This window comes from Artemia sp. Qi Xiang Cuo, chromosome 3 (assembly GCF_049724085.1).
Source record: "Artemia sp. Qi Xiang Cuo chromosome 3, ASM4972408v1, whole genome shotgun sequence".
Taxonomy (NCBI): Eukaryota; Metazoa; Arthropoda; class Branchiopoda; order Anostraca; family Artemiidae; genus Artemia; species Artemia sp. Qi Xiang Cuo.
Window position 1 is genome coordinate 6,427,477 of NC_142796.1, and position 19,541 is coordinate 6,447,017.

At 36.4% G+C, this 19,541-nt stretch overlaps 1 protein-coding gene and 1 pseudogene across 1 annotated transcript in view; one reads left to right on the plus strand and one right to left on the minus strand.

Annotated features, from left to right (window-relative positions):
- LOC148953700 (metabotropic glutamate receptor-like) overlaps nucleotides 1-19,541 on the plus strand; it is a 265,383-nt gene that overhangs the window by 48,393 nt on the left and 197,449 nt on the right. Inside the window, 1 exon segment of the mRNA XM_089085810.1 lies at nucleotides 8,550-9,046. Coding sequence (XP_088941936.1) covers nucleotides 8,621-9,046 — 426 coding nt within the window. The 5' untranslated portion in view covers nucleotides 8,550-8,620.
- On the minus strand, nucleotides 15,538-16,877 carry LOC148953702 (uncharacterized; annotated as a pseudogene).

Below are 19,541 nucleotides of genomic sequence, written 5' to 3' on the forward strand. Positions count from 1 at the left end.
AGAACTTACAAAGAAATAACCGGAAAAAAGTCACCTATCGCTGGTCCCTTAAACGACAATCAAGGTAATACGATTTCTGACGTGCAAGGCAAACTTGATCACTAGAGGAATCACTTTAAATACCTACTTAATCCAAACACAGATGGGTAAGATGCGTTGATAATTCAGCTGAAATTTATGAAATTGACATGGCACCACCTTCAACTTCAGAGATACTAAAGGCGATTAAACGGCTAAAAACCATTACGTCACCTGGTCAAGATGGTCTCCCTCCTAAGGTCTGCAAGGCCTCACCATATGTTGTAGTTAAACAACTAGAACCCCCTTCAGTCTGATATGGGAGATGAAGATTTTCCCGTCTGATTGGAAACTGTCAGTAATAATCCCCGCAATTAAAAAGGGGAGCAAATGTGACAGCTGTAACTACAAAGGGATATCATTCATAGACATGGCCACCAAAGTATTCTCGATAATTTCGCTCAAAAGATTCGAGGGAGCAAAAGAAGAGTGGACGTATCAAAATCAGTGTGAAATTTGCAGAGGGAGAGGGTTCACTAACAAGATCTTCACCCTTCGTCTTATTCTACAACAGTGTGGATGCTACAACCTCACTATAATTATAATATATTTTTGGATTTCGTCGCTGCTTTCGACTCTGTAACCTATGAAAACTTTTGGCGAATCATGATAGAATATGGTATGCTGGTTTAATTTAGAGAGCTGCTGAACCCCTACTATGAGAATTGCAAAGTGACTAAAAGAGTGCTGGATGAAGAAACTGAGACCTTCAGTGTGGGTGGGGGTGTGAAACAAGGATACATATAGTCCCCCGTTTTGTTCAACTACTTTATAGATTGGGTTCTAGAAAGAGCACTCTCGAGTTTTGATGGTGTCATTCCGAGGTTGAGCATTAACGTGTCTTACCTTTTATACGTGAATGATATCTTTGCTTTTGCTGGTGATCCATCAACTTCCAAGAAATGCTAAATGAAATAGCATATTTCTCTCAGCTGCTGGGTATGAAGATCAATACGCTCAAAACTTAAGTTATGGACCTAAATATACAGTTGGATTATCAGCTTGTGCCTTACGGACAGGAAATGGAGATGGTTGATAGTCTCACTTATCTTGGCTCACTAATCGATTCTCGTGGAGGCTGTGACCTTGACGTACAGAACAGAAACAACAAAGCCCAAGTTATATTCTCCCAAGTTCACCGCCATTTGTGGAATCGACGGAAGATCAGTTTGAAGAAAAAATTTGCGTCTACAAAGCGGCTGTTAGATATGTTCTGTTTTATGCAGTTTGCACTTGGCCACTGAAGGCACTTCCTCTCCATGATATGGAAGTCTTTGACCACCGCTGTTTACTAAAAATCCTGAGAATTCGATGCTTCAACAGAATCTCAAATGCTTATGTGTGTCACCGCTGCTGTAAAACAGCCACGATTGTCAAATAGAGAAGACTGGTTTGGCTTGGCCGTGTCCTGAGAAGACCCAGTGACCGCATCATCAAGCAAGTACTTTTAGCTGCTCCTCTTTCATATTGGCACTGACGTCCAGGCGGTCAACTGAAAAATTGGTGGCTAACTGTCAAAAATGACCTCGATACCATTGGTGGATTTCAAGGGTTTGGCAGAAATTGGGAGAGCTGCTGGCTCGGGTTTGCTGAAGAGCTGGGTCAAGATCGCGACAAATGGGAGTCAATGATACGGAGTCTTCTAGATGTGAGGTGGGGCATTGACGTCTGGTCATGCAGTAAGTACAAATAAGTAAGTAAGGGGTTCTGTGGGTCTTGTCATCCCTGGAAACATATTTGTTGAGCTTTCAGCTTAATACCCTTAGCCGTTTTTGAAACAGGGCAGATACCCTTTTTTTTACAGCCGTGAACCCATTGGACTTTTGATTTAATTCAACACCTCCAAGATGGCCCTTTTTGGCCAACTGCCAAGTGCCAAAACGAAAAGCAGATTGCTCTCGAATGGGTTGGGAGGAGGTCGTAAGGAAAGATTTAAGGGAAATAAGAACTCCTTAGGATGGTGTAAAGAGGGAGGTTATGAATAGATTGGGATGGAGAAGGAGCGTGTGTAGCTATGCTAAACTTAGACGGTTTGATAGTGCAGTGAGTTTTTAGTAATAGTAGTAGTAGCAACACATTCCCTGAAAGGTCCAACTTAATCCACTCAGCTGTTCCAGGGATATTGCAAATATGCTGTTTATACCGCTTAGATATATGGCGTCCTTTGATTTAGCTGAAAATCTCCCTCAACATTCTCTGAAAGCTTAGAAATCATACGCTTAGCCCCTTCAGACAGCCAGGATCAAATTTTACCCCCTTCTAATTTCCCGCCTTCCCAATAATGAAACATAAATGTAAACAGTTGGCAACTTGTATAATTTATAACCCTTGAATCAGAAGCTGTTTGAGGGGAGGATTAAGGGTGTATCCAGGCTTTTTGTTCGAGGGGGAGGGAGGTAATTTTTTAGCAGGAGGTTATTTTTTTGGGGGGAGGGGGCAAATTCTTTAAAAAAACATGTCAAAATTTTCTATATGCATTTTTGTTACATTTTCACGAGTCAGACAAAGATTTCAGGTGGGGCTGTCAAACCCCTTAGCCCCCCTTAGATAACAGCCTTAGGAAAGGGGGGTTTCTGTTATCTCCTGAAGCATATTTATTGAACCTTTCTACTACTTGAATAAAAAAAAAACTATCTAAGAAATTTGGTCGAATTTCTTTGGGGGTTTAGGGGGCAGCTAACAAAACAGTAGATAGTAGTGGGCTCCTGCCCCCTCCCACTAATATTTTGTTTATTTTTTTCTATTGTTACTATTTTATTCCTTTGTTGTTGGGCACTTCAAAGAATTGTACGCCGCCTCCCCTCCAACTGAAAATACCTCTTTGATGCAAAAACTCTTTGACAAAGCAAAAAAAAAAAAAAAAAGAAAAAAGAAGAAAAAGCTTGGCCATTTTGATTCATCAGGCTTACTTCTCAATGTAATGATGATCAAAGAGTAGGCAGTAGTAAGAATTCACATTGTTGCAGTATTGAATTTTTCTATCTTTAATACATAACTATCGCCTTTAGACGATTTCACATTTAGAATTGTAAATTATCAAGCATTTACAACATCAGAAAGTTATCTAGCGCCTTGAAGCAAACCATAGAGAGAGAGTAATTTTTTTCAAGATATAATGAGTCAGAGTCAAATTTCCAAGTTTTATTGGAAAATTTGGAGGCCGTTCTTAGTTATAATTAACAATTCAAATTTTCAAGCTCGTAATAATAATTCAAAGTCTGTGAAATTAAAAAATAAGATGTCTTTCAAGTTTAAATATCATTGGCGAAAAGTAAGATCTCCGAGGATAGGATGTAATCAAACTCTCAATGGTAATGGACAGCAAGAAAAGAGTTATACTTTTTAATAGCAAACGAAACTCTAAAAATTAAAGTTTAATAGCGATTTACTCAATTGCAAAAATGCTGATTTAAAAAAAAGGATGAAATCACGCGTTAAAATCTGTAAGAAATAATTCCCAAAAATTCCGGAACAATATAATTCTAGAAAAAGAAGTATAGTTCTAGCAAAAGAAGGAAAGTATTCTGAGACGTATCGGTATTTTGATCAAAGCCACATAATGGAATGAAATAGCCTAATAATGGAATTAAATATGGAATTAAATTTGCAATGGAATTAAATAATGGAATTAAATTTATTCGAATAATAACTTATTTTTCTACAACATGGCCCTCTCCTTCTTCTCCTATTTTCCCTCAGAAGAAAAATTTGAAATATTTGTTATTTTTTGTTTTATTTGCAGGATCGTTTTTAACCAGTTGTCCTTAGGAAAAAACACTTAGAAGAGACACATTTGGTTCAGATGCCTTTTTAACAATGATTAATTATGCTCACTTGACTCCCTTGCCCAAGTCACGTTTATTTTACTATGTTACAAAGAGGAAACCTCCCCCTATTTCTGCACGAAATTAGGTAATGACCAAACAATAGATATTTCACGAGCCTTAACATCGTCGGTCAAATTTTTGAAAATCAGACAAAATAAGATAGATGGATGGGTCTATTTGAAGCAAGTGATAAAATTACAACCGGAGCCCAAATACATAAAAGTACAATCAGTCGATAATAGTGTTGATTCTTAAGCTAATTGCAAATCATTATTCATATATTCTTGTGATGGGATTATCTCAAGATTATCAAACAGTTCGTGGTAACGAACTGTAAGTAAGGAGCGACCCGGCTCAACGGTAACCGAAACTCTAGAAAACAGGTTTTTGATACCAATAGATACATTAAAAGAATCAGATTTTAATGCTGATTTGAAATATATAAGTTTCATCAAGTTTAGTCCTACCCATCAAAAGTTAAGTGCCTGAGAAAATTTGGTTGATTTTCGAAAAAAGGAGGAAAACCCCTTAAATTTCATAAAACCTTAATGAAAATTACACCATCATATTCAGCGTATCAGAGAACCCTACTGTAGAAGTTTAAAGCTCCTATCTACAAAAATGTTGAATTTTGCATTTTTTGCTTGAAAGATCACGGATGCGTGTCTATTTTTTTTTTTTTTTATTTATTATTTTTTTTTTCCAGGGCTGATCGTATCGACCCAGTGGTCCTAGAATATTTTATATTCCCCCAGGGCATAACTTACAACCCTTGTACTGAGGGCTCTGAGGGGGTCATCATCCTAAAAGACCTAATTTCTAGAACTTTCAACTTCGTTGAACGAAATGTATATCTGAAAATTTTGATTGGATGTGTTTGAGTAAATGTTGGGCATGAGAGGGGCGTTAGTCGATATCCAATCACTTTCAACTATTAAAAAAGGCACTAGCCCTGTCAATTTCCAATTGAATGAGCCCTTTTGAAGTTTCTACGACATAGCTTTCAATAAAAGCTTTATTTGCACCTAGGGCATAACTTACAACCCTTGCCCTGAGGGCTGTTGGGGAGGGGTTGTCATCATTAAAGACCTAATTTCCAAAACTTTCAACTACGTTGAATAAAATGGCTATATAAAAATTTTGATTGGATGTGTTTGGGGAAAAGAAGGGCGTAAGAGGGGAATTAGACTTTCGACTATTAAAAAGGGCAGTAGCCCTTTGAATTTCAAATCTATTGAGCCCTTTTTCAAGTTTCTATGACAAAAATTTCAATAAAAACCTTATATGCCCCCAGGGCATAACTTATAATCTTTGCCCCGAAGGTTTTGGGGGAGTTTCCTGCTCAAAGGTATAATTTCCTGAACTTTGAACGTCGTGGGACAAATTGACTATCTCAAAATTTTTATTGGATGTTTTTGGGGAAATGGTGGGCGTGGAAGGGCGTTTAGTTGCCTTCCAATCACTTTCGACTATTAAAAAGGGCACTAGCCTTTTCAATTTTCAATCGAATGAGCCCTTTTTGAAGTTTCTACGAAAACGCATTCTATAAAACCTTATATGTCCCAGGGCATAACTTACAACCCTTGCCCCGAGGGTTGTGTTGGAGTGTCCTTCTCAAGAACATATTTTCTATCTGGAAATTAACTACGCTGAACAAAATGGCTATCTCAAAATTTTGATTGGATGTGTTTTGGGTTTGATGGGCATGAGGGGGGGGGGCTAGTTGCCCTCCAATCACTTTCGACGATTAAAAAGGGCACTAGCCCTTTGAATTTCCAATCGAATGAGCCTTTTTTGAAGTTTCTACGACAACACCTTCTATAAAAACCTTATATGCCCCCAGGGCATAACTTACAACCCTTGCCCTGAAGGCTCGGGGGGAGTGTCCTTCTCAAAAACATAATATCTATGTGGAAATCAACTACGCTGAACAAATGGTTATCTCTAAATTTGGATTGGATGTGTTTTGGGAAATGGTGGGTGTGGAAGGGGTGTTGGTTGCCTTCCAATCACTCTCGACTATTAAAAAGAGCACAAGCCATTCCAATTTCCATTTGAATCAGCCTTTTTCGAAGCTTCTACGACAACTTCTTCGATACGAAATGCCCTGCTCTAAAGGAAAAAAAATAATAAATAATGCATAGTGCCAACATCGTTCTCTTATGCCCTCAGGGTATAACTTAAAATCCTTGCCCCGAGGGTTGTGGTGGAGTTTCCTCCTCAAAAACATATTTTCCATCTCTAAATCAACTACGCTGAACAAAATGGCTATCTCAAAATTTTGATGGGTTGTGTTTGGGGGAATGATGGGCGTTGGGGGGGGGGGGTAGATTCCTTCCAATCACTTTTGACTATTAAAAGGGCACTAACCACTCCAATTTCCAATTGAATGAGCCCTTTTTGAAGCTTCTACGACAACTCCTTCAATACGAAGTGCCCGGGTATGGAGAAAAAAAAACACATTTTGCCCACATCGTTCTTTACTTAGGCAGCGCTATCGCGCTGCCTATGATTTTGGCAGAAGTAGGTGCCAGTACTATGATAATGACAGGGCTGAATTAAGACCTATACTAGTTAATTGTGTATACTAGTTTGTTTCATTCCAAAACGTTTTCATTACATTAGTAGACAAACCTTAGAGCAAAGATGAGGGTGGTAGACCTCTCATATATAGGATAAATTTCATCGCGTTTTTAGTGTTAATAAAATAAAATAACATAATTTTCAAATGAAAGTAAGGAGTGACATTAAAATCTAAGACAAACAGAAACTATTTTGTATTTGAGAGGGGTTGCCACCTCCGCAATCACTCAACTTTGCGCTAAACTATTATGGTGCTTTAAAAAGGCGTTTTATTCATCTTCAACGGCCCTGGCGTTTGAGCAGTGATTCTTAAAGAATAGAACACAAAGTCCAATTTTTGCATAAAGAGCGGAAGAAAGAAGAGGGGACAGCCCACTGGGTATACGGAATAATTTTTGCTTAGGTCTTAATGACGCACTTTACTTTCATTTGAAAAAAGAACTTGTTTTCGATTTAATTTATGCTCGTTAATAGCGTACCCAGGGTTACCCTAAATATGACGAGGGGCACTCCACCCCCGTCAACCTGATCCTTAAAATCTAAATATAGCTCCATAGTTGATATTAGGCAGTGAAATTGGGCTGCTTAAGTAAAGAGCGATGTGAGCGTAGTGTATTTTTTTTTCTTTTCCCCAAGGCACTTTGTTTAGAAGCTGTTTTTGTAAAAACTTCTGAAGCAGTTCATTCGACTGTAAAATGAAAGTTCTAGGGCCCTTTTTAAGAGTCAACAGTGGTTGGAGGGCAACCATCCCTCCTTCCACGGCCATTAAGTCCCCAAACACATCCAATAAAAATTTTGAAATAGCCATTTTGTTCAGCATAGTTGAAAGATGTCAACTCCAACACCCTTACAGCCCTCAGGGCAAGGGCTGTGAGTTATGCAATTCACCCATTGTTTCCGTATAGCATTTATTATTGGGAAAGAGGGTATGTGAAGCTTTCAGATAATGTTGAGGGAAGTGTTGAATTAAATCAAAACACATTATGTGCATACAGGTTGTCAAGCAGTTGCCAGAATGACTGAGGTTACTAAGTTGGAATTTTCAGGAAATGATGAGACCTTACCTTAGACCTTGGTTCCTCCAGAGCCATTAATGACGCATAGGGCGTTGGCCAAGCCTCTTCACTCGTCTCGAAGTGGTGCTGTAGCGATGACGTCTTCCCATTCACGCACTAATGAGGTCTTAGCCGTCTTCAGATCCTGATCAAAAGTTCGCCGCGAGGTGTTCTTTGGACAACCTCGTGTTCTTCTGCTGTCTGGTTTCCAATTTTAGACTGTCTGAGGGATGTGGGCTTCTTTCGTACAAAGTATATGTTCTAAATATGCCCACTACTTCTTCTTTAGAACAGCGGTGATTAGAGGCTGGCCCGTTTTACTGCGGGTCTCAATGCTACTGACTCTCTTTTGCAAGCTGATATTTAAAATTCTTAATTTAATCTGCATCTGTATTGAAAAACATGTGTGGAAATGAATTTCTATATTTTTCAGAAGTCCTTCTTCAGATTAGTCCCTCAGTCTAATTATAAGAAACCCATTTTCAAACAAGGGGCGTTAGGGGGGGGAGGGTAAGTGACTCGCTCCACTTCCTATGTATAAAAATGATTTGATATTCTCTGTTCTTTTCTTCTTGGTAGTACATTTTAAAATTTTTATTATGAAACATGTCCTAAATTTTTTTTTTAATGGGTAATTACATTGAATATGGCCTTAAGTATGTAATGCCGCCTTGTATATTAATACATTATTCTATTGTGGAACGAACTTACAATTGTTTACTCCACGTGGTTAGTCCTTTTTCTGGTTGATATTTATTATTGTCACGTTTCTCATATTCCGGAAGATTGTCCTCAGTAACTTCTAGAAAGAAAAGATGGATTGACATCGAACATGTTATTAAAAGTCTTAAAAGAATTGACTCCTCTTCACATCTCACTTTTCACTTTTTCTACTTTCGAAATCTACTTTGTTCTTCCCACTTAAGTAAATATTAGCACAGACTTTCTATAAGAAAGAGAAAGCCCCGATTTCAACCACTTTCTAACCACTTTTTTATTCCCTTAGGGTGATCCATCAAGTGAATTGGATGAAGTAAAAGACAGTGCAAGAGATTGACCAATAAGAAAGTGACAAAGATGATGAAAAGCCTCTTGTACACTTTTCTCGCTTTCTACGTTGATTCACTTTCTATTAAACTTCCTGGGGATGTAATCCTAGGTGGCCTTTTTCCTGTTCACGATAAGGGAGAGAAAAATAACTACTGCAGCACAAAAGTTTACGATAGAGGACTCCAAAGGGCAGAAGCTATGCTTTTTGCTATTGATGAGATTAATAAACGTGATATGATACCAGGGATCGTGCTAGGTGCTGCAATTTTTGATACCTGTTCTAGAGACACCTACGCCTTAAATAGATCATTAGAATTTGTCAAAGCCTCATTAAACAGCCTAGATACTTCTGGATTTGAGTGCAGAGATGGCTGGCCTCCAAAACAGAAGACGAGTCAATCTGGACCTGTTATTGGAGTAGTCGGAGGTTCTTATAGCTCTGTATCAATGCAGGTGAGAAACTTTTATAGATAGATATTATGTCATCTTTGATTATAAAAACTTTTTGTCTTAATCCTTTAAGATCGACTGCTAAAACACAAGGGCCATTAAGTTGGAATAAGAGCGTATTTTTAAGTTAGTAAAAGACTTTAGCGTAAAGATCGGGGGTTGAGAAAATGGTATCCCCCCTCATTTACGGAACAAGTTTTGTTCGTTTTAACTTTTAATGTTGCTCTTTACCTTAACGATAACAAGCTTGTTTTTTATTTGAATTATGTTCGTTTTTAATAGATTACACAGGCTTAATCTAAGTGCGAGGAGGGCCACCGCCCCCTGAACATGAATTCTTTAAATCAGAATTTAAATTTTGCACCTCAATATTTCGAGATATTGAGCTCAATTAGTGCATTTAGTTTCAAAATAATGTATATAATCCAAAATAAAAAATCACCTCCACAACACGAGGGGAGCGTGTGTCCTTTCATGCCTCAGACTCCTACATAAATATATGTATATACATGCATATATATATATATATATATATATATATATATATATATATATATATATATATATATATATATATATATATATATATATATATATATATATATATATATATATATATATATATATATATATATATATATACCTCCTTTCCACAATCTTTTTCAACCATTATCTTTTTAGTGACTAAGAAAGGTCAATAAACATTAATTCTGTTCTTCTTTAGTTTGATATAGTTGTTTACTTTTCTTTGAAAACTCCTTTTCTAGAATTTTTTTCTCTAAATAGTTTAAATAAAAGGTTGAAATTTAAACTTACAAAAAGTGTTCTCTGATAATATCTTCTATGAAAGTTTTGCTGTCATGGAATTTAAAGGTTATATATTCATAAGAAAGGTTTTGTCTCCAAATTTCCCAAGCGTTCAATTCATACTTCATTCTTATGCTGAGCGTATTCTTGTCTGAGTAATTGCTAGTGTTTATGAAATAATTCTTCTACCAAAGAAAATCTAGGAAATAGGATGTGCCCTATTGAAACATATTCGGAAATTGTTTTCTAGTGTATTTGACTTTTTTTAAGAAAATTGTTTTGTGTAAATTTACTGCAAGAAAATTATATTGATGGTCTAATATGAATTCAAAAATGAAAAAAGTTGGGGAATCCCAGTCTGTTGAGATGTGCAATAACTGTCGAAGAACGTTCGTCACGAAACCAGTTATCCAACGAATAAATATTTATTTTGTTGTATGATGTTTCAATTGAAAAGAATTGAGTAGCATAAATTCCATTTTCAACTAAAAATTTTCGCATAAAATTAACATATAATATTTATAGGGAAATGATGAACATGTTAAATTTAAGGTAAAATTATACAATCTCGGGAGGTAGACCAATAAAACTAAGAATACAAAACAGATGGATATAACTTTAATATGATGGGGATTTTTGAGGGGATACTGGGGATACTGTGATGTCTCTTATGGTTGCTACCCCACGCACACATCTGTGTTGTTACGGGATAGAAGATTTTCGGTGGACACCGTAAGCCAAAGCTTCCTAAGCCCATTGAGCTTTTTAAGGGAACTTGAAAAGGGTCTGCTCTAAGCCCCATTACTTTCAGTTCTACGATTTATTTTGTTCTTAGACTCATTTGAGGGACATTTCCCTGGATGGCTCGGATCTCAGTCTTATTTCTAATGCAGATCACATGTTGCTCCTAAGCAGCCCGCTAAAGGGTCTACAAGAGAATCTTATGGATATATTTGAATTGAGGAAAACCATGAGATTTTCATTAGTACCGTTAGAACCAGACTAGTATTTATAACAGTCGTAGTAGTAGTATTAATTCAATTATTAGTAGTAATAATATTTGGTGCCTTTTGAAATTCACATACAAGTCCTGAAGCTTTTTGAGAGTCGGAACTGTTGGCTAAGGATTAATAATGCTCTTTAGCAGGAGCTGCTTGAGTAGATAATGCAGAGTATGTACAGATTTCCGGATGATGAGCCTTGAAATAATTGGAAATTTCTCTGAAGCTTGGTTTCAATAGACTTTTGAGGATGGTTACTTAGTGGGGGGATTTTTGAGTAGGAACTTGAATGGACATTTAGCTCCTGTAGCGTATGTTACAAGAACAGGGATTGGTCTTGCAAAAGCATAAAGCCTAGTAGCCTAGACAGATAAGAAATACAATTGGGATACGACACAAGGTACATAGAATAGACATGTTGGAGCTACAATACCAGATAGCTAAAGAAAGCCTAGAAAACAATTCTTACTTCATTTAAACTCAAATGTTGATTCTATTAATTGGATAGTTGAAAAGTTTTAAGGAGTTTCGATTATGAATGATTGTCACTGTCACATTGCGCAGAGCTTTCTGTGTTTTATATTTTGAAAAATAACAATTCCATTATAAATTCTTTTTTCCATTGCCATTTTGTTTTTGTTTAATTTTCTTTAATTTAAAGCATTGCATATATTAAATACGTAACCTAACCTAACCTAGGTCCCCCCCCCCTAAACCCCAAAAAACAACAGTTTAAGTATCGTATACGCAATGAAAACCACGCTATGGATTGCATTACTCTGAAGCCGTCTATTGAATCAACCCGTCAAAAACGGGTTTTCCATGACTGGTATCCTTGTAGGTGCCCAGTTAATGCCCAAGTACCAATTAATATAATGATCTGTTTATTTCACAAGCAAATAATTACAATTATATCATTGTAATTTTCATTAAGTGTAATAATAAATTATTACAGTTGTGATAATATACGAACAATTTATATTACAAATATGCTACGAAGCAAGTAAATTACTGTACACACACACATATATATATATATATATATATATATATATATATATATATATATATATATATATATATATATATATATATATATATATATATATATATATATATATATATATATATATATATATATATATGAACTTAGGGGCTTTCTAGATCACCCTAATACATATGACCGAAATTTACAACTTACCTTAGAAATTGAAAATGCAAATAAATTACCGTTTCTGGATGTTTTAATTTTTCGTGACATTGATAAACTGGATTTTACAATTTACAGAAAACCCACATAAAATAACAGATATCTACATTTTAAATCCAATAACCCCCCACAAGTTAAAAGAGGTGTTGTTACATCTCTTGTCGATCGTGCCCTAAACATTTGCTCTGAATCTTACATCACAGATGAACTAAATTTTATTAGAGACATATTTTTTGGAAACGGTTATCCTATTGTCTTTATTAACAATACTATTAGCCGAAGATTGGCAAGACACTCCCGTAAAATTAAGGGTCTATTACAATGCGAAGTTCCCGTCAAGCCCTCAAATATAATTTACCTTCCATATATTCCAAAAGTCACTACAAGTTTAAAAAAAGTTTGCACACAAAAATAATTTTTATGTCGTATTTACAAATAATTTTAGAATCACGAATTTCTTAAATTCTGGTAAAGATATAACCCCAGTTACTCGCCAGAGAGGGTTTTATCAAATACCATGTGACTGTGGCCATTTTTATGTTGGTAGAACCCATCAAAATTTAGAAAAACGTCTGCAACAACACAAAGATGACATGACTAAAGCTTTAAATTCCATTAGTACAAATATTTCCTTTGATTCTGCTTTAAGCAGTCACATATATTATAAACCTAGTCATAAAATGCTTTTTGAAGAAACTTCCCTTATTAGCAATGATTTAGGCATAAAACAGGTTGTTCGAGAGGCAATTGAAAGTAAAATCAAAATAAATAGTAATACTCCTTTAAATAGGGATTTGGGGGAATATTCGCTTAATGCCCTATACACAAATTTAATTAAAAATGATTTAACTAATTATATTAAAAAATCAGTAAATAACTCCACTCAACCTATTACGAATAGACCATCTAGGCTGGCTGCCAAGAAGGCAAGATTAGCTTTAAAAGCTTGTCTGTAAGTATTTTAATTCCGTCTGAATGAATTGTTCTCTGTCCATTTCGTTTGGAGTACCAGTCCTGGTTGAACTTCCTTGAAGTAATGATATTAGGGTTGTTCTAAAACATTAAAAAAAAAAATCTTTCAGTTTTAATGATTGAATTTTAATGTAAGTTTCTTTTATATTGTTTTTATTCTCTTCGTCTGTTTTGCTGAGGACGGCCCTTGGATATAGGGTCGAAATATTCATTTAAAGTTGCGTTTCACTGTCTTGTATAAAAAATTCCCTGTTGTTCTACTTATTTGTTTATGATGGAAAGGCAGTGTGGTCTTCGTCGCTATTTGCTCCGGAGATTTCCATGGATATGACCATAGCAGAAGCTTTGAGCCTGGGTGTGGATCAAAGAGGAGTCTTTGGGTATTTTGACCGCAGGTGACTTATTGCTACCTTTCTTAAATTTGACTTTCTTAAATTTGGTAATTCTTTTGAACATTTGGAAATCAAAGCTTAAACTCAATAACTGATACAAAGTGTCCTAACATTTTGCTTGAATTAAAAGTGACGAACTAGGAAGAAAATTTCAACATCTTCCTGGAGCTACTGTCTGCATATTTCATTTAATTACATTTAAAACGGATGAGCTTTTCATTTTTTACCTAAGAAAATAGCTGGCACTTCATTTTTCTTCATAACCGAATAAACCATTAAGTGTTTTTTGTTTCATTGTAATTGAAGGGTTCTCACGTGAAGTGTTCATCATGTATTTTTCAATTTGATAAATTTACTCCTTTTAGATGTAGTTTATAATTTGACTGATATTAAGTATTTATTAGTTTATAATTCATAAAATGAATAATATCCAAAAGAGCAGCGAAAAGCAATAAAAAAGCAGCAGTTCAGCCTTAGCCTACATGACATATATTCTATAAAGAAGCCAAAAAAAACTTTAAAATGTATTTTTTTAATTGTTATTAAAAACCACTTTTTAATACAAAAAGGCTTTTTAGGAATCCAAAAGAGCAAAAAAAAAACAATCAATATAAACGTCGCCCATTTCAATTGATTTAAAGATGACAAAACAGATATAGGCAAAGGGCAGTATGAAAAAATTAAGCTTCTAAGTTCAAAGTTATATTCAAAGTTTTTACCCAGATAACTGACGAATTTTGTGATACAGTATTTAAAGTTTTGTATGCAGTAATGCTCGATGAAAAAAAACTACTAATTTTGATAATTATTTATGTTAAGAATACATAGCTAATAGACACTTGAACTACTCGTATTATGCAAGTGTTCTGAAACGCCACGGCCATTTCGTTTCTACCAGAATCCTACTTCTCTTAATAAATAACGAAGAAGACCAGTTTCCAGCCAGCGACTTGTGAATTTCTGAACTCGTGAATAGGCTCGAATCTGTTGTAAATTGAAGCTGTGATTTGAAAAAGAATGTTGAAAACATTAATGTTTGCGGTCTACATTGATCGCACCGGCGGCGCGCCGCCGACATCTTACCGGGAGCGCACCGCCGATATCTTACCGGTGGCGCGGCGGCGGCGCACTGTTTTGGCCCCACACCGCCAGTCTTCCCTCATTGGCCGCGGCGCCTGGGTCTAGTTTCTTCCACTCTAAGATCCCTGTTATTTTTTTCACTCTCAGATTGAGAACAAGATTCTTTGTCACACTCATCTCGATTTATTCGAGGTTCAGCTTCTTCAACTGGAATCTCAGTAGTATGTCTTTTTCTAGGTTCATTTACTCGAGTTAAAGTTCTTGGTTTTTTGGCTTTGGGAGTCGTTTTTAGGGTATCTAGACTGTATTTGACCTCTTTTTCGAAGGAAATAACGAATGATTCTGAGGTTTATCTGCGGTTTTAGGCCGAGTAGTTTTTGAAGATTGCTTCGGTACATCCAATCCTTTTCTTTCCTCTATGTGAAGCAATTCTGGGCTATGTCTTATTGGCTTTGTTGTTTCCTGTGACAATTTCTTTGCCTTAGGTGTTTTAGCTTTTTCTTTGTGTAAGCAGGAGGCTGTGTTATCAAACCTGACCGTACTCCTGTTTTCAACCACGCCTGTATTGGCGCGTTGATTTTTGCTTTGTCTTCTGTTGGACATGCGTATTCTTGCTCTGTTGATGCTTGTTTGCTCCTGCGATGTCTATCTTTGCCGTTCTTGTATCTTTTTTTGTAAAATGACTTTTTGTGTAGCGTGAGATTTTCACCAGTAGTAACTATGTTTCTTTGCTGTCAGAACGGTCAAGCTTAGATTTTTTGGTTTTAAGGCGATCACATTTGTCAGGATTGTCCATTTTACGTTTAAACGCTGTACCAATGCTGAATTTATCTGGAACAAATAAATCACTTAAACCACTACTGACGTAATACCTTTTTTTGAAAATTAACGATAATTTATTTAACTTCAAAACATGAATTTAAAAAACCACAAACTTTTCAGTTATTACAAAAGTGGCGCAACAAAAAGAATTTGTTACGGCCTCATAATGCATCAGCCAAATAAATTTTTCTTTGTTCAAGGTCATCACAGTTACTTTAAAGCAAAATAGATTTTCTTTTGATGTTTCATCTTCTTGGGGTCTACTTTATTCAGAAGCTCTTTAATAGCAGCGGCTAGATCCTCCTTACTTTTCCCTTGAGTCTTCCTTCGAAATACTGAAAGCAAGTCTACTGCAGTCATCGGCTTTCAAGAAAGGTACCTTCTTAAAGTCTCTTATTCAAACCTTCAGTAAATTGCCCACTAGATGATGGGCCTGGTATGCCAGCGTCAGTCTTAATATGTTTTGATGGTGACTGATAGCCTTCATGTGGCCTTTTTCTAGATTCTAGTTTAGCCATTTCTGAAGGTTGCGTTTCTGACTCTGCCTTTAATTCTTCTTTTACTTTTAGCGGTGCGTCTGCTCTGGCTACTTTCTTCTCTGCTTTTCTTTTTTGCTGCTCTTCATCTTCACTACCAGTTGTTGATGAATCCGTGGCTTCTTCTTTAAGTTTCTTCCTCTTTTCCTTTTTCTTTTTGACTTTTTCTTTGGAATCTTCTTCCTCTTCTTCACTTTCATCTTTAGTACTTTTCTTTTCTTCGTCAGAATCTTCTTTGGAGGTCAGCATCTCCTTTAAGCCAGTTTCATCGCAAACTCCTTTGAGCTCCAACTCCTCTGTTTCTGACTCACTTTCTTGGCCTGAAGATGACGTATAATCATAACCTACTTCTTCTCCCTCATTATCACCATCTCCCTTGTCCTCCTCTCCTTCACTTCCCGAATCTTTCCTCTTTTTTCCTTTTTGTGGTTTCTTAGTCTCTTCATCACTTGCTTCAAAATCCTCACCCTCTTCTTCAACATCAGACTCATCGATATCCGATTCATTAAATGTCAGAGCTTTGCCTTTTGTCTTTTTCTTCTGTACATCCTCATCCATTAAATTTTCTCCAGTTTTACCGGTAGTCTTTTTATTCACCCTGGCTGCAATGCATTTTTCTCGCCTACTCATTTGCTTGTCTGCCTCCTCCTCATTCAAAGCTTGATTGCGTTGAATAGGGATAAAATTATACCACTCCTTCACTGGATGTGCTTCAAAATTATTATTCTTGCCAGGAGTCAGTATGTAGTAGGATGCGCACTCAGCGATACCTCCTAATCGGATCCCCTTGTACTTTCTAGCAGTTTTTCCACTACCAACTTTCATAATCCAAGGCTGATCATCTGGTTTGTATTTTTTAAATTTAGTTCCATTTTCTCTTTCCATTTTTACACTCAGATCTGGCCACATATCAAAATCTATGTTTAAGCTACCATCAAACTTCATAATACTATGAGCAGTGTGTGTTTTAGTTATAGTTACGACGCGTTCCTTCAGTATCGGTTGAGATGTCATGATTTTGTTCGACAAATATAACTGAATTTTGTAAATATGAAAGCTTATATAAGAGGAATGACGTCATAAAATGTCTTGATGCCATGACTTACATAACTTCATTGTAATTTTTTTAGGTGCATAGCGTCATTGTAATTTTTACTACATGACGTCATTTGTAAAAACAAAAGTAATGCTCTTAACGATTTTATCAGACTTCTGACCTTTCTAGATCATTTTTTCAATGCGAGAATATCCCACGATACCATTTTTCTCGAAAAAATATGGAGCCGTTGTATGTCCATATTTTTTCGTCCATATATGTATGTCCATATTTTTTCGGGAAAACTGGTATCTTGGGGATGTTCTCGCATAAAAAAACGATCTAGATGGGTCAGAAGTCAGAAAAAAATTGTTAAAAGCCTGAAACGAAAAACTATTTGGTTTTTGCAAATGACGTCATGTACTATGTTAGTACATTATATAATCATATATGGCATCATATAAGTATTTTCTTATATGATGTCATGCATAGGATATATAAGATTGTTGGGTTTCCAACGCAACAGTTAATTATATAATATAATGTCTGTTGGAAGGCCCAAAAACGAAAATTTGCAGTTGGAGTTGCTTCATATAGGGATGGTGATTTGTGGTAGTTCTAAGCTTGGAAGGTTATTTAACTTTATTGCTGCTCATTTTTGGTTTAATAGAGCTCTATATTTTTCTTTAAGTAATTGTTTTGTGGAAAAAGTTTTTTAGATTAATTTCTGGTCATTTTTTATTGATATAGTCTTTTCATGGAAAAAGAAAATAATAGTTGATATCTTTTCCGTTTTTTAAATCAATAGTTTGGCTTGCTATTTTTGTTTTTTGGAGAAATTGTTTCTACAATTTTAATAACATACATCCTTTTTGAAAATCTTGGCAGAAATAGTATTGTTTAATTTAGTTTTATACCTCCTCTAGTTAACCTGAAAAATAAAACTTCATACCATTTCCTAACAATTCTTTCTGTGCATTTTGTCAACATGGGTAAACTTACACTCTTTTGATGGAGTTAAATTGTAAGAGATGAAGTAGTAACAGTAGTAGCACTGAAAGTTTCAACTTAATACCCCGAGTCGTTCTTGAGATATTGCTGAGATGTCTTATTAGCAGCCAACATACAAACAGTGCCTTTTGATTTAGTTTTAAGGCAGAATTTAGTTTTAACCCTCTCGCGGGCCAATTTCCGATTTTTGAGATAAACTGACAGTTCAAAGTTCTTTCCTATGTAGAAAAATACTTAGATTTCAGATATGTATTCAGAAACTGACAAAAAAGGATGAAAAGGTAAAATATGCTACCGTCCGCATACGGGGACACCGCCCAGAAAACACTCTTTCCAAAGGCTTATCCGACACTGAAAGTTCTCGAAACATTCGGGGCCCAATGCGACTTTTTATTTTTTGCAGATGAATCTCGTTTTACCCTTGCAGTTCTTGTGCTGGTATTGAGAAGCGTTATTTTTGTCGGACTTGCCAGGCCAATGGCCACTCAGACCATCAAGTCGGATCTCGTTTGGGAAAGCAATGACAGTCCTTTTCTTGACAAAGCCGATTTTTGAAGGCCGACCAGGGCTTGTCCTCATCCGCACCATCCCTTTGTTCGTCATAGCTACTGCAACAGACGGTTTGAAATGGAGGAGATCAAGTGTGCCGACAGGGCAGGTTTTTCTGTAGAGAATCCAAGCGTTGACAACAGCAACATCAAGAAAATGGTGGAAAAGGCGCATGTACCAACATTTGTTTCGAAAGTCGTTTTTGTAAAGTGAAGTCAGCGAATCCATCAAATCCACGCCTCCCATACACTTATTATATTCCTCCACTGCGTATGGCCTTTCAACCGCCACTTTCGATTTCGCTGTGCTGCACCATCTCTGGGCACTGTCAGTTGGAGCATAACCAGCGAAGGATGAACAAACATTTACGAGATTGTTGTCTTTCCAGCGTAAAACCGTCACTCCTTCAGCCAACGTAGCAAACGACGAGGTTCCTCACTATTTCTTTTTCATTTCGACTTCTGTTATTAGCTTAGGTGCAGCATCTCCAAGTCGATTTGCGCGAAGGGTTCCAACACTATAAATCTTTTCCTTTGCTAATGCTTCCACCAGAGATACCGAGGTAAAAAAGTTGTCGAAATACACTTTAGCGTTTGTGTTTTCGAGGCCACGAGTGAGTTTCACAACCACGTCTCCTCCTAACTCGTACGCTGGTGGGTTGCGGTTGGCACCGCTGCCTTGATATGGCTCAAAATCATACACATATCCTGAGACTTCAGCCTGAACCCAAATTTTGAAACCCCACTTAGTTGGTTTAGATGCCATATACTGCTTGAGGCTGCTTCTTCCCTTGAAGGCGACCATCATCTCGTCTATTGAACTGTATTCTTCGTCGGTCACTGCAGCTTTGAAATAGTTGCGCAACATTTCCAAAAATGGGCGGATCTTGTGGTATTTGTCACCATCAGGGCTACTTTGTTGAGTAGTGAAATGTAAACATTCTCTGACCTTTTTGAACCTTTTGATAGAAATATAATCAGCAATCTGAGGTAGCCTCAGGCTATTTGACCAGTAGTTTTCAATTCTTGGGTATCAAACATGGCTCATTATCAGAAGGCATCCAACATAGATGCGTAGTTCTG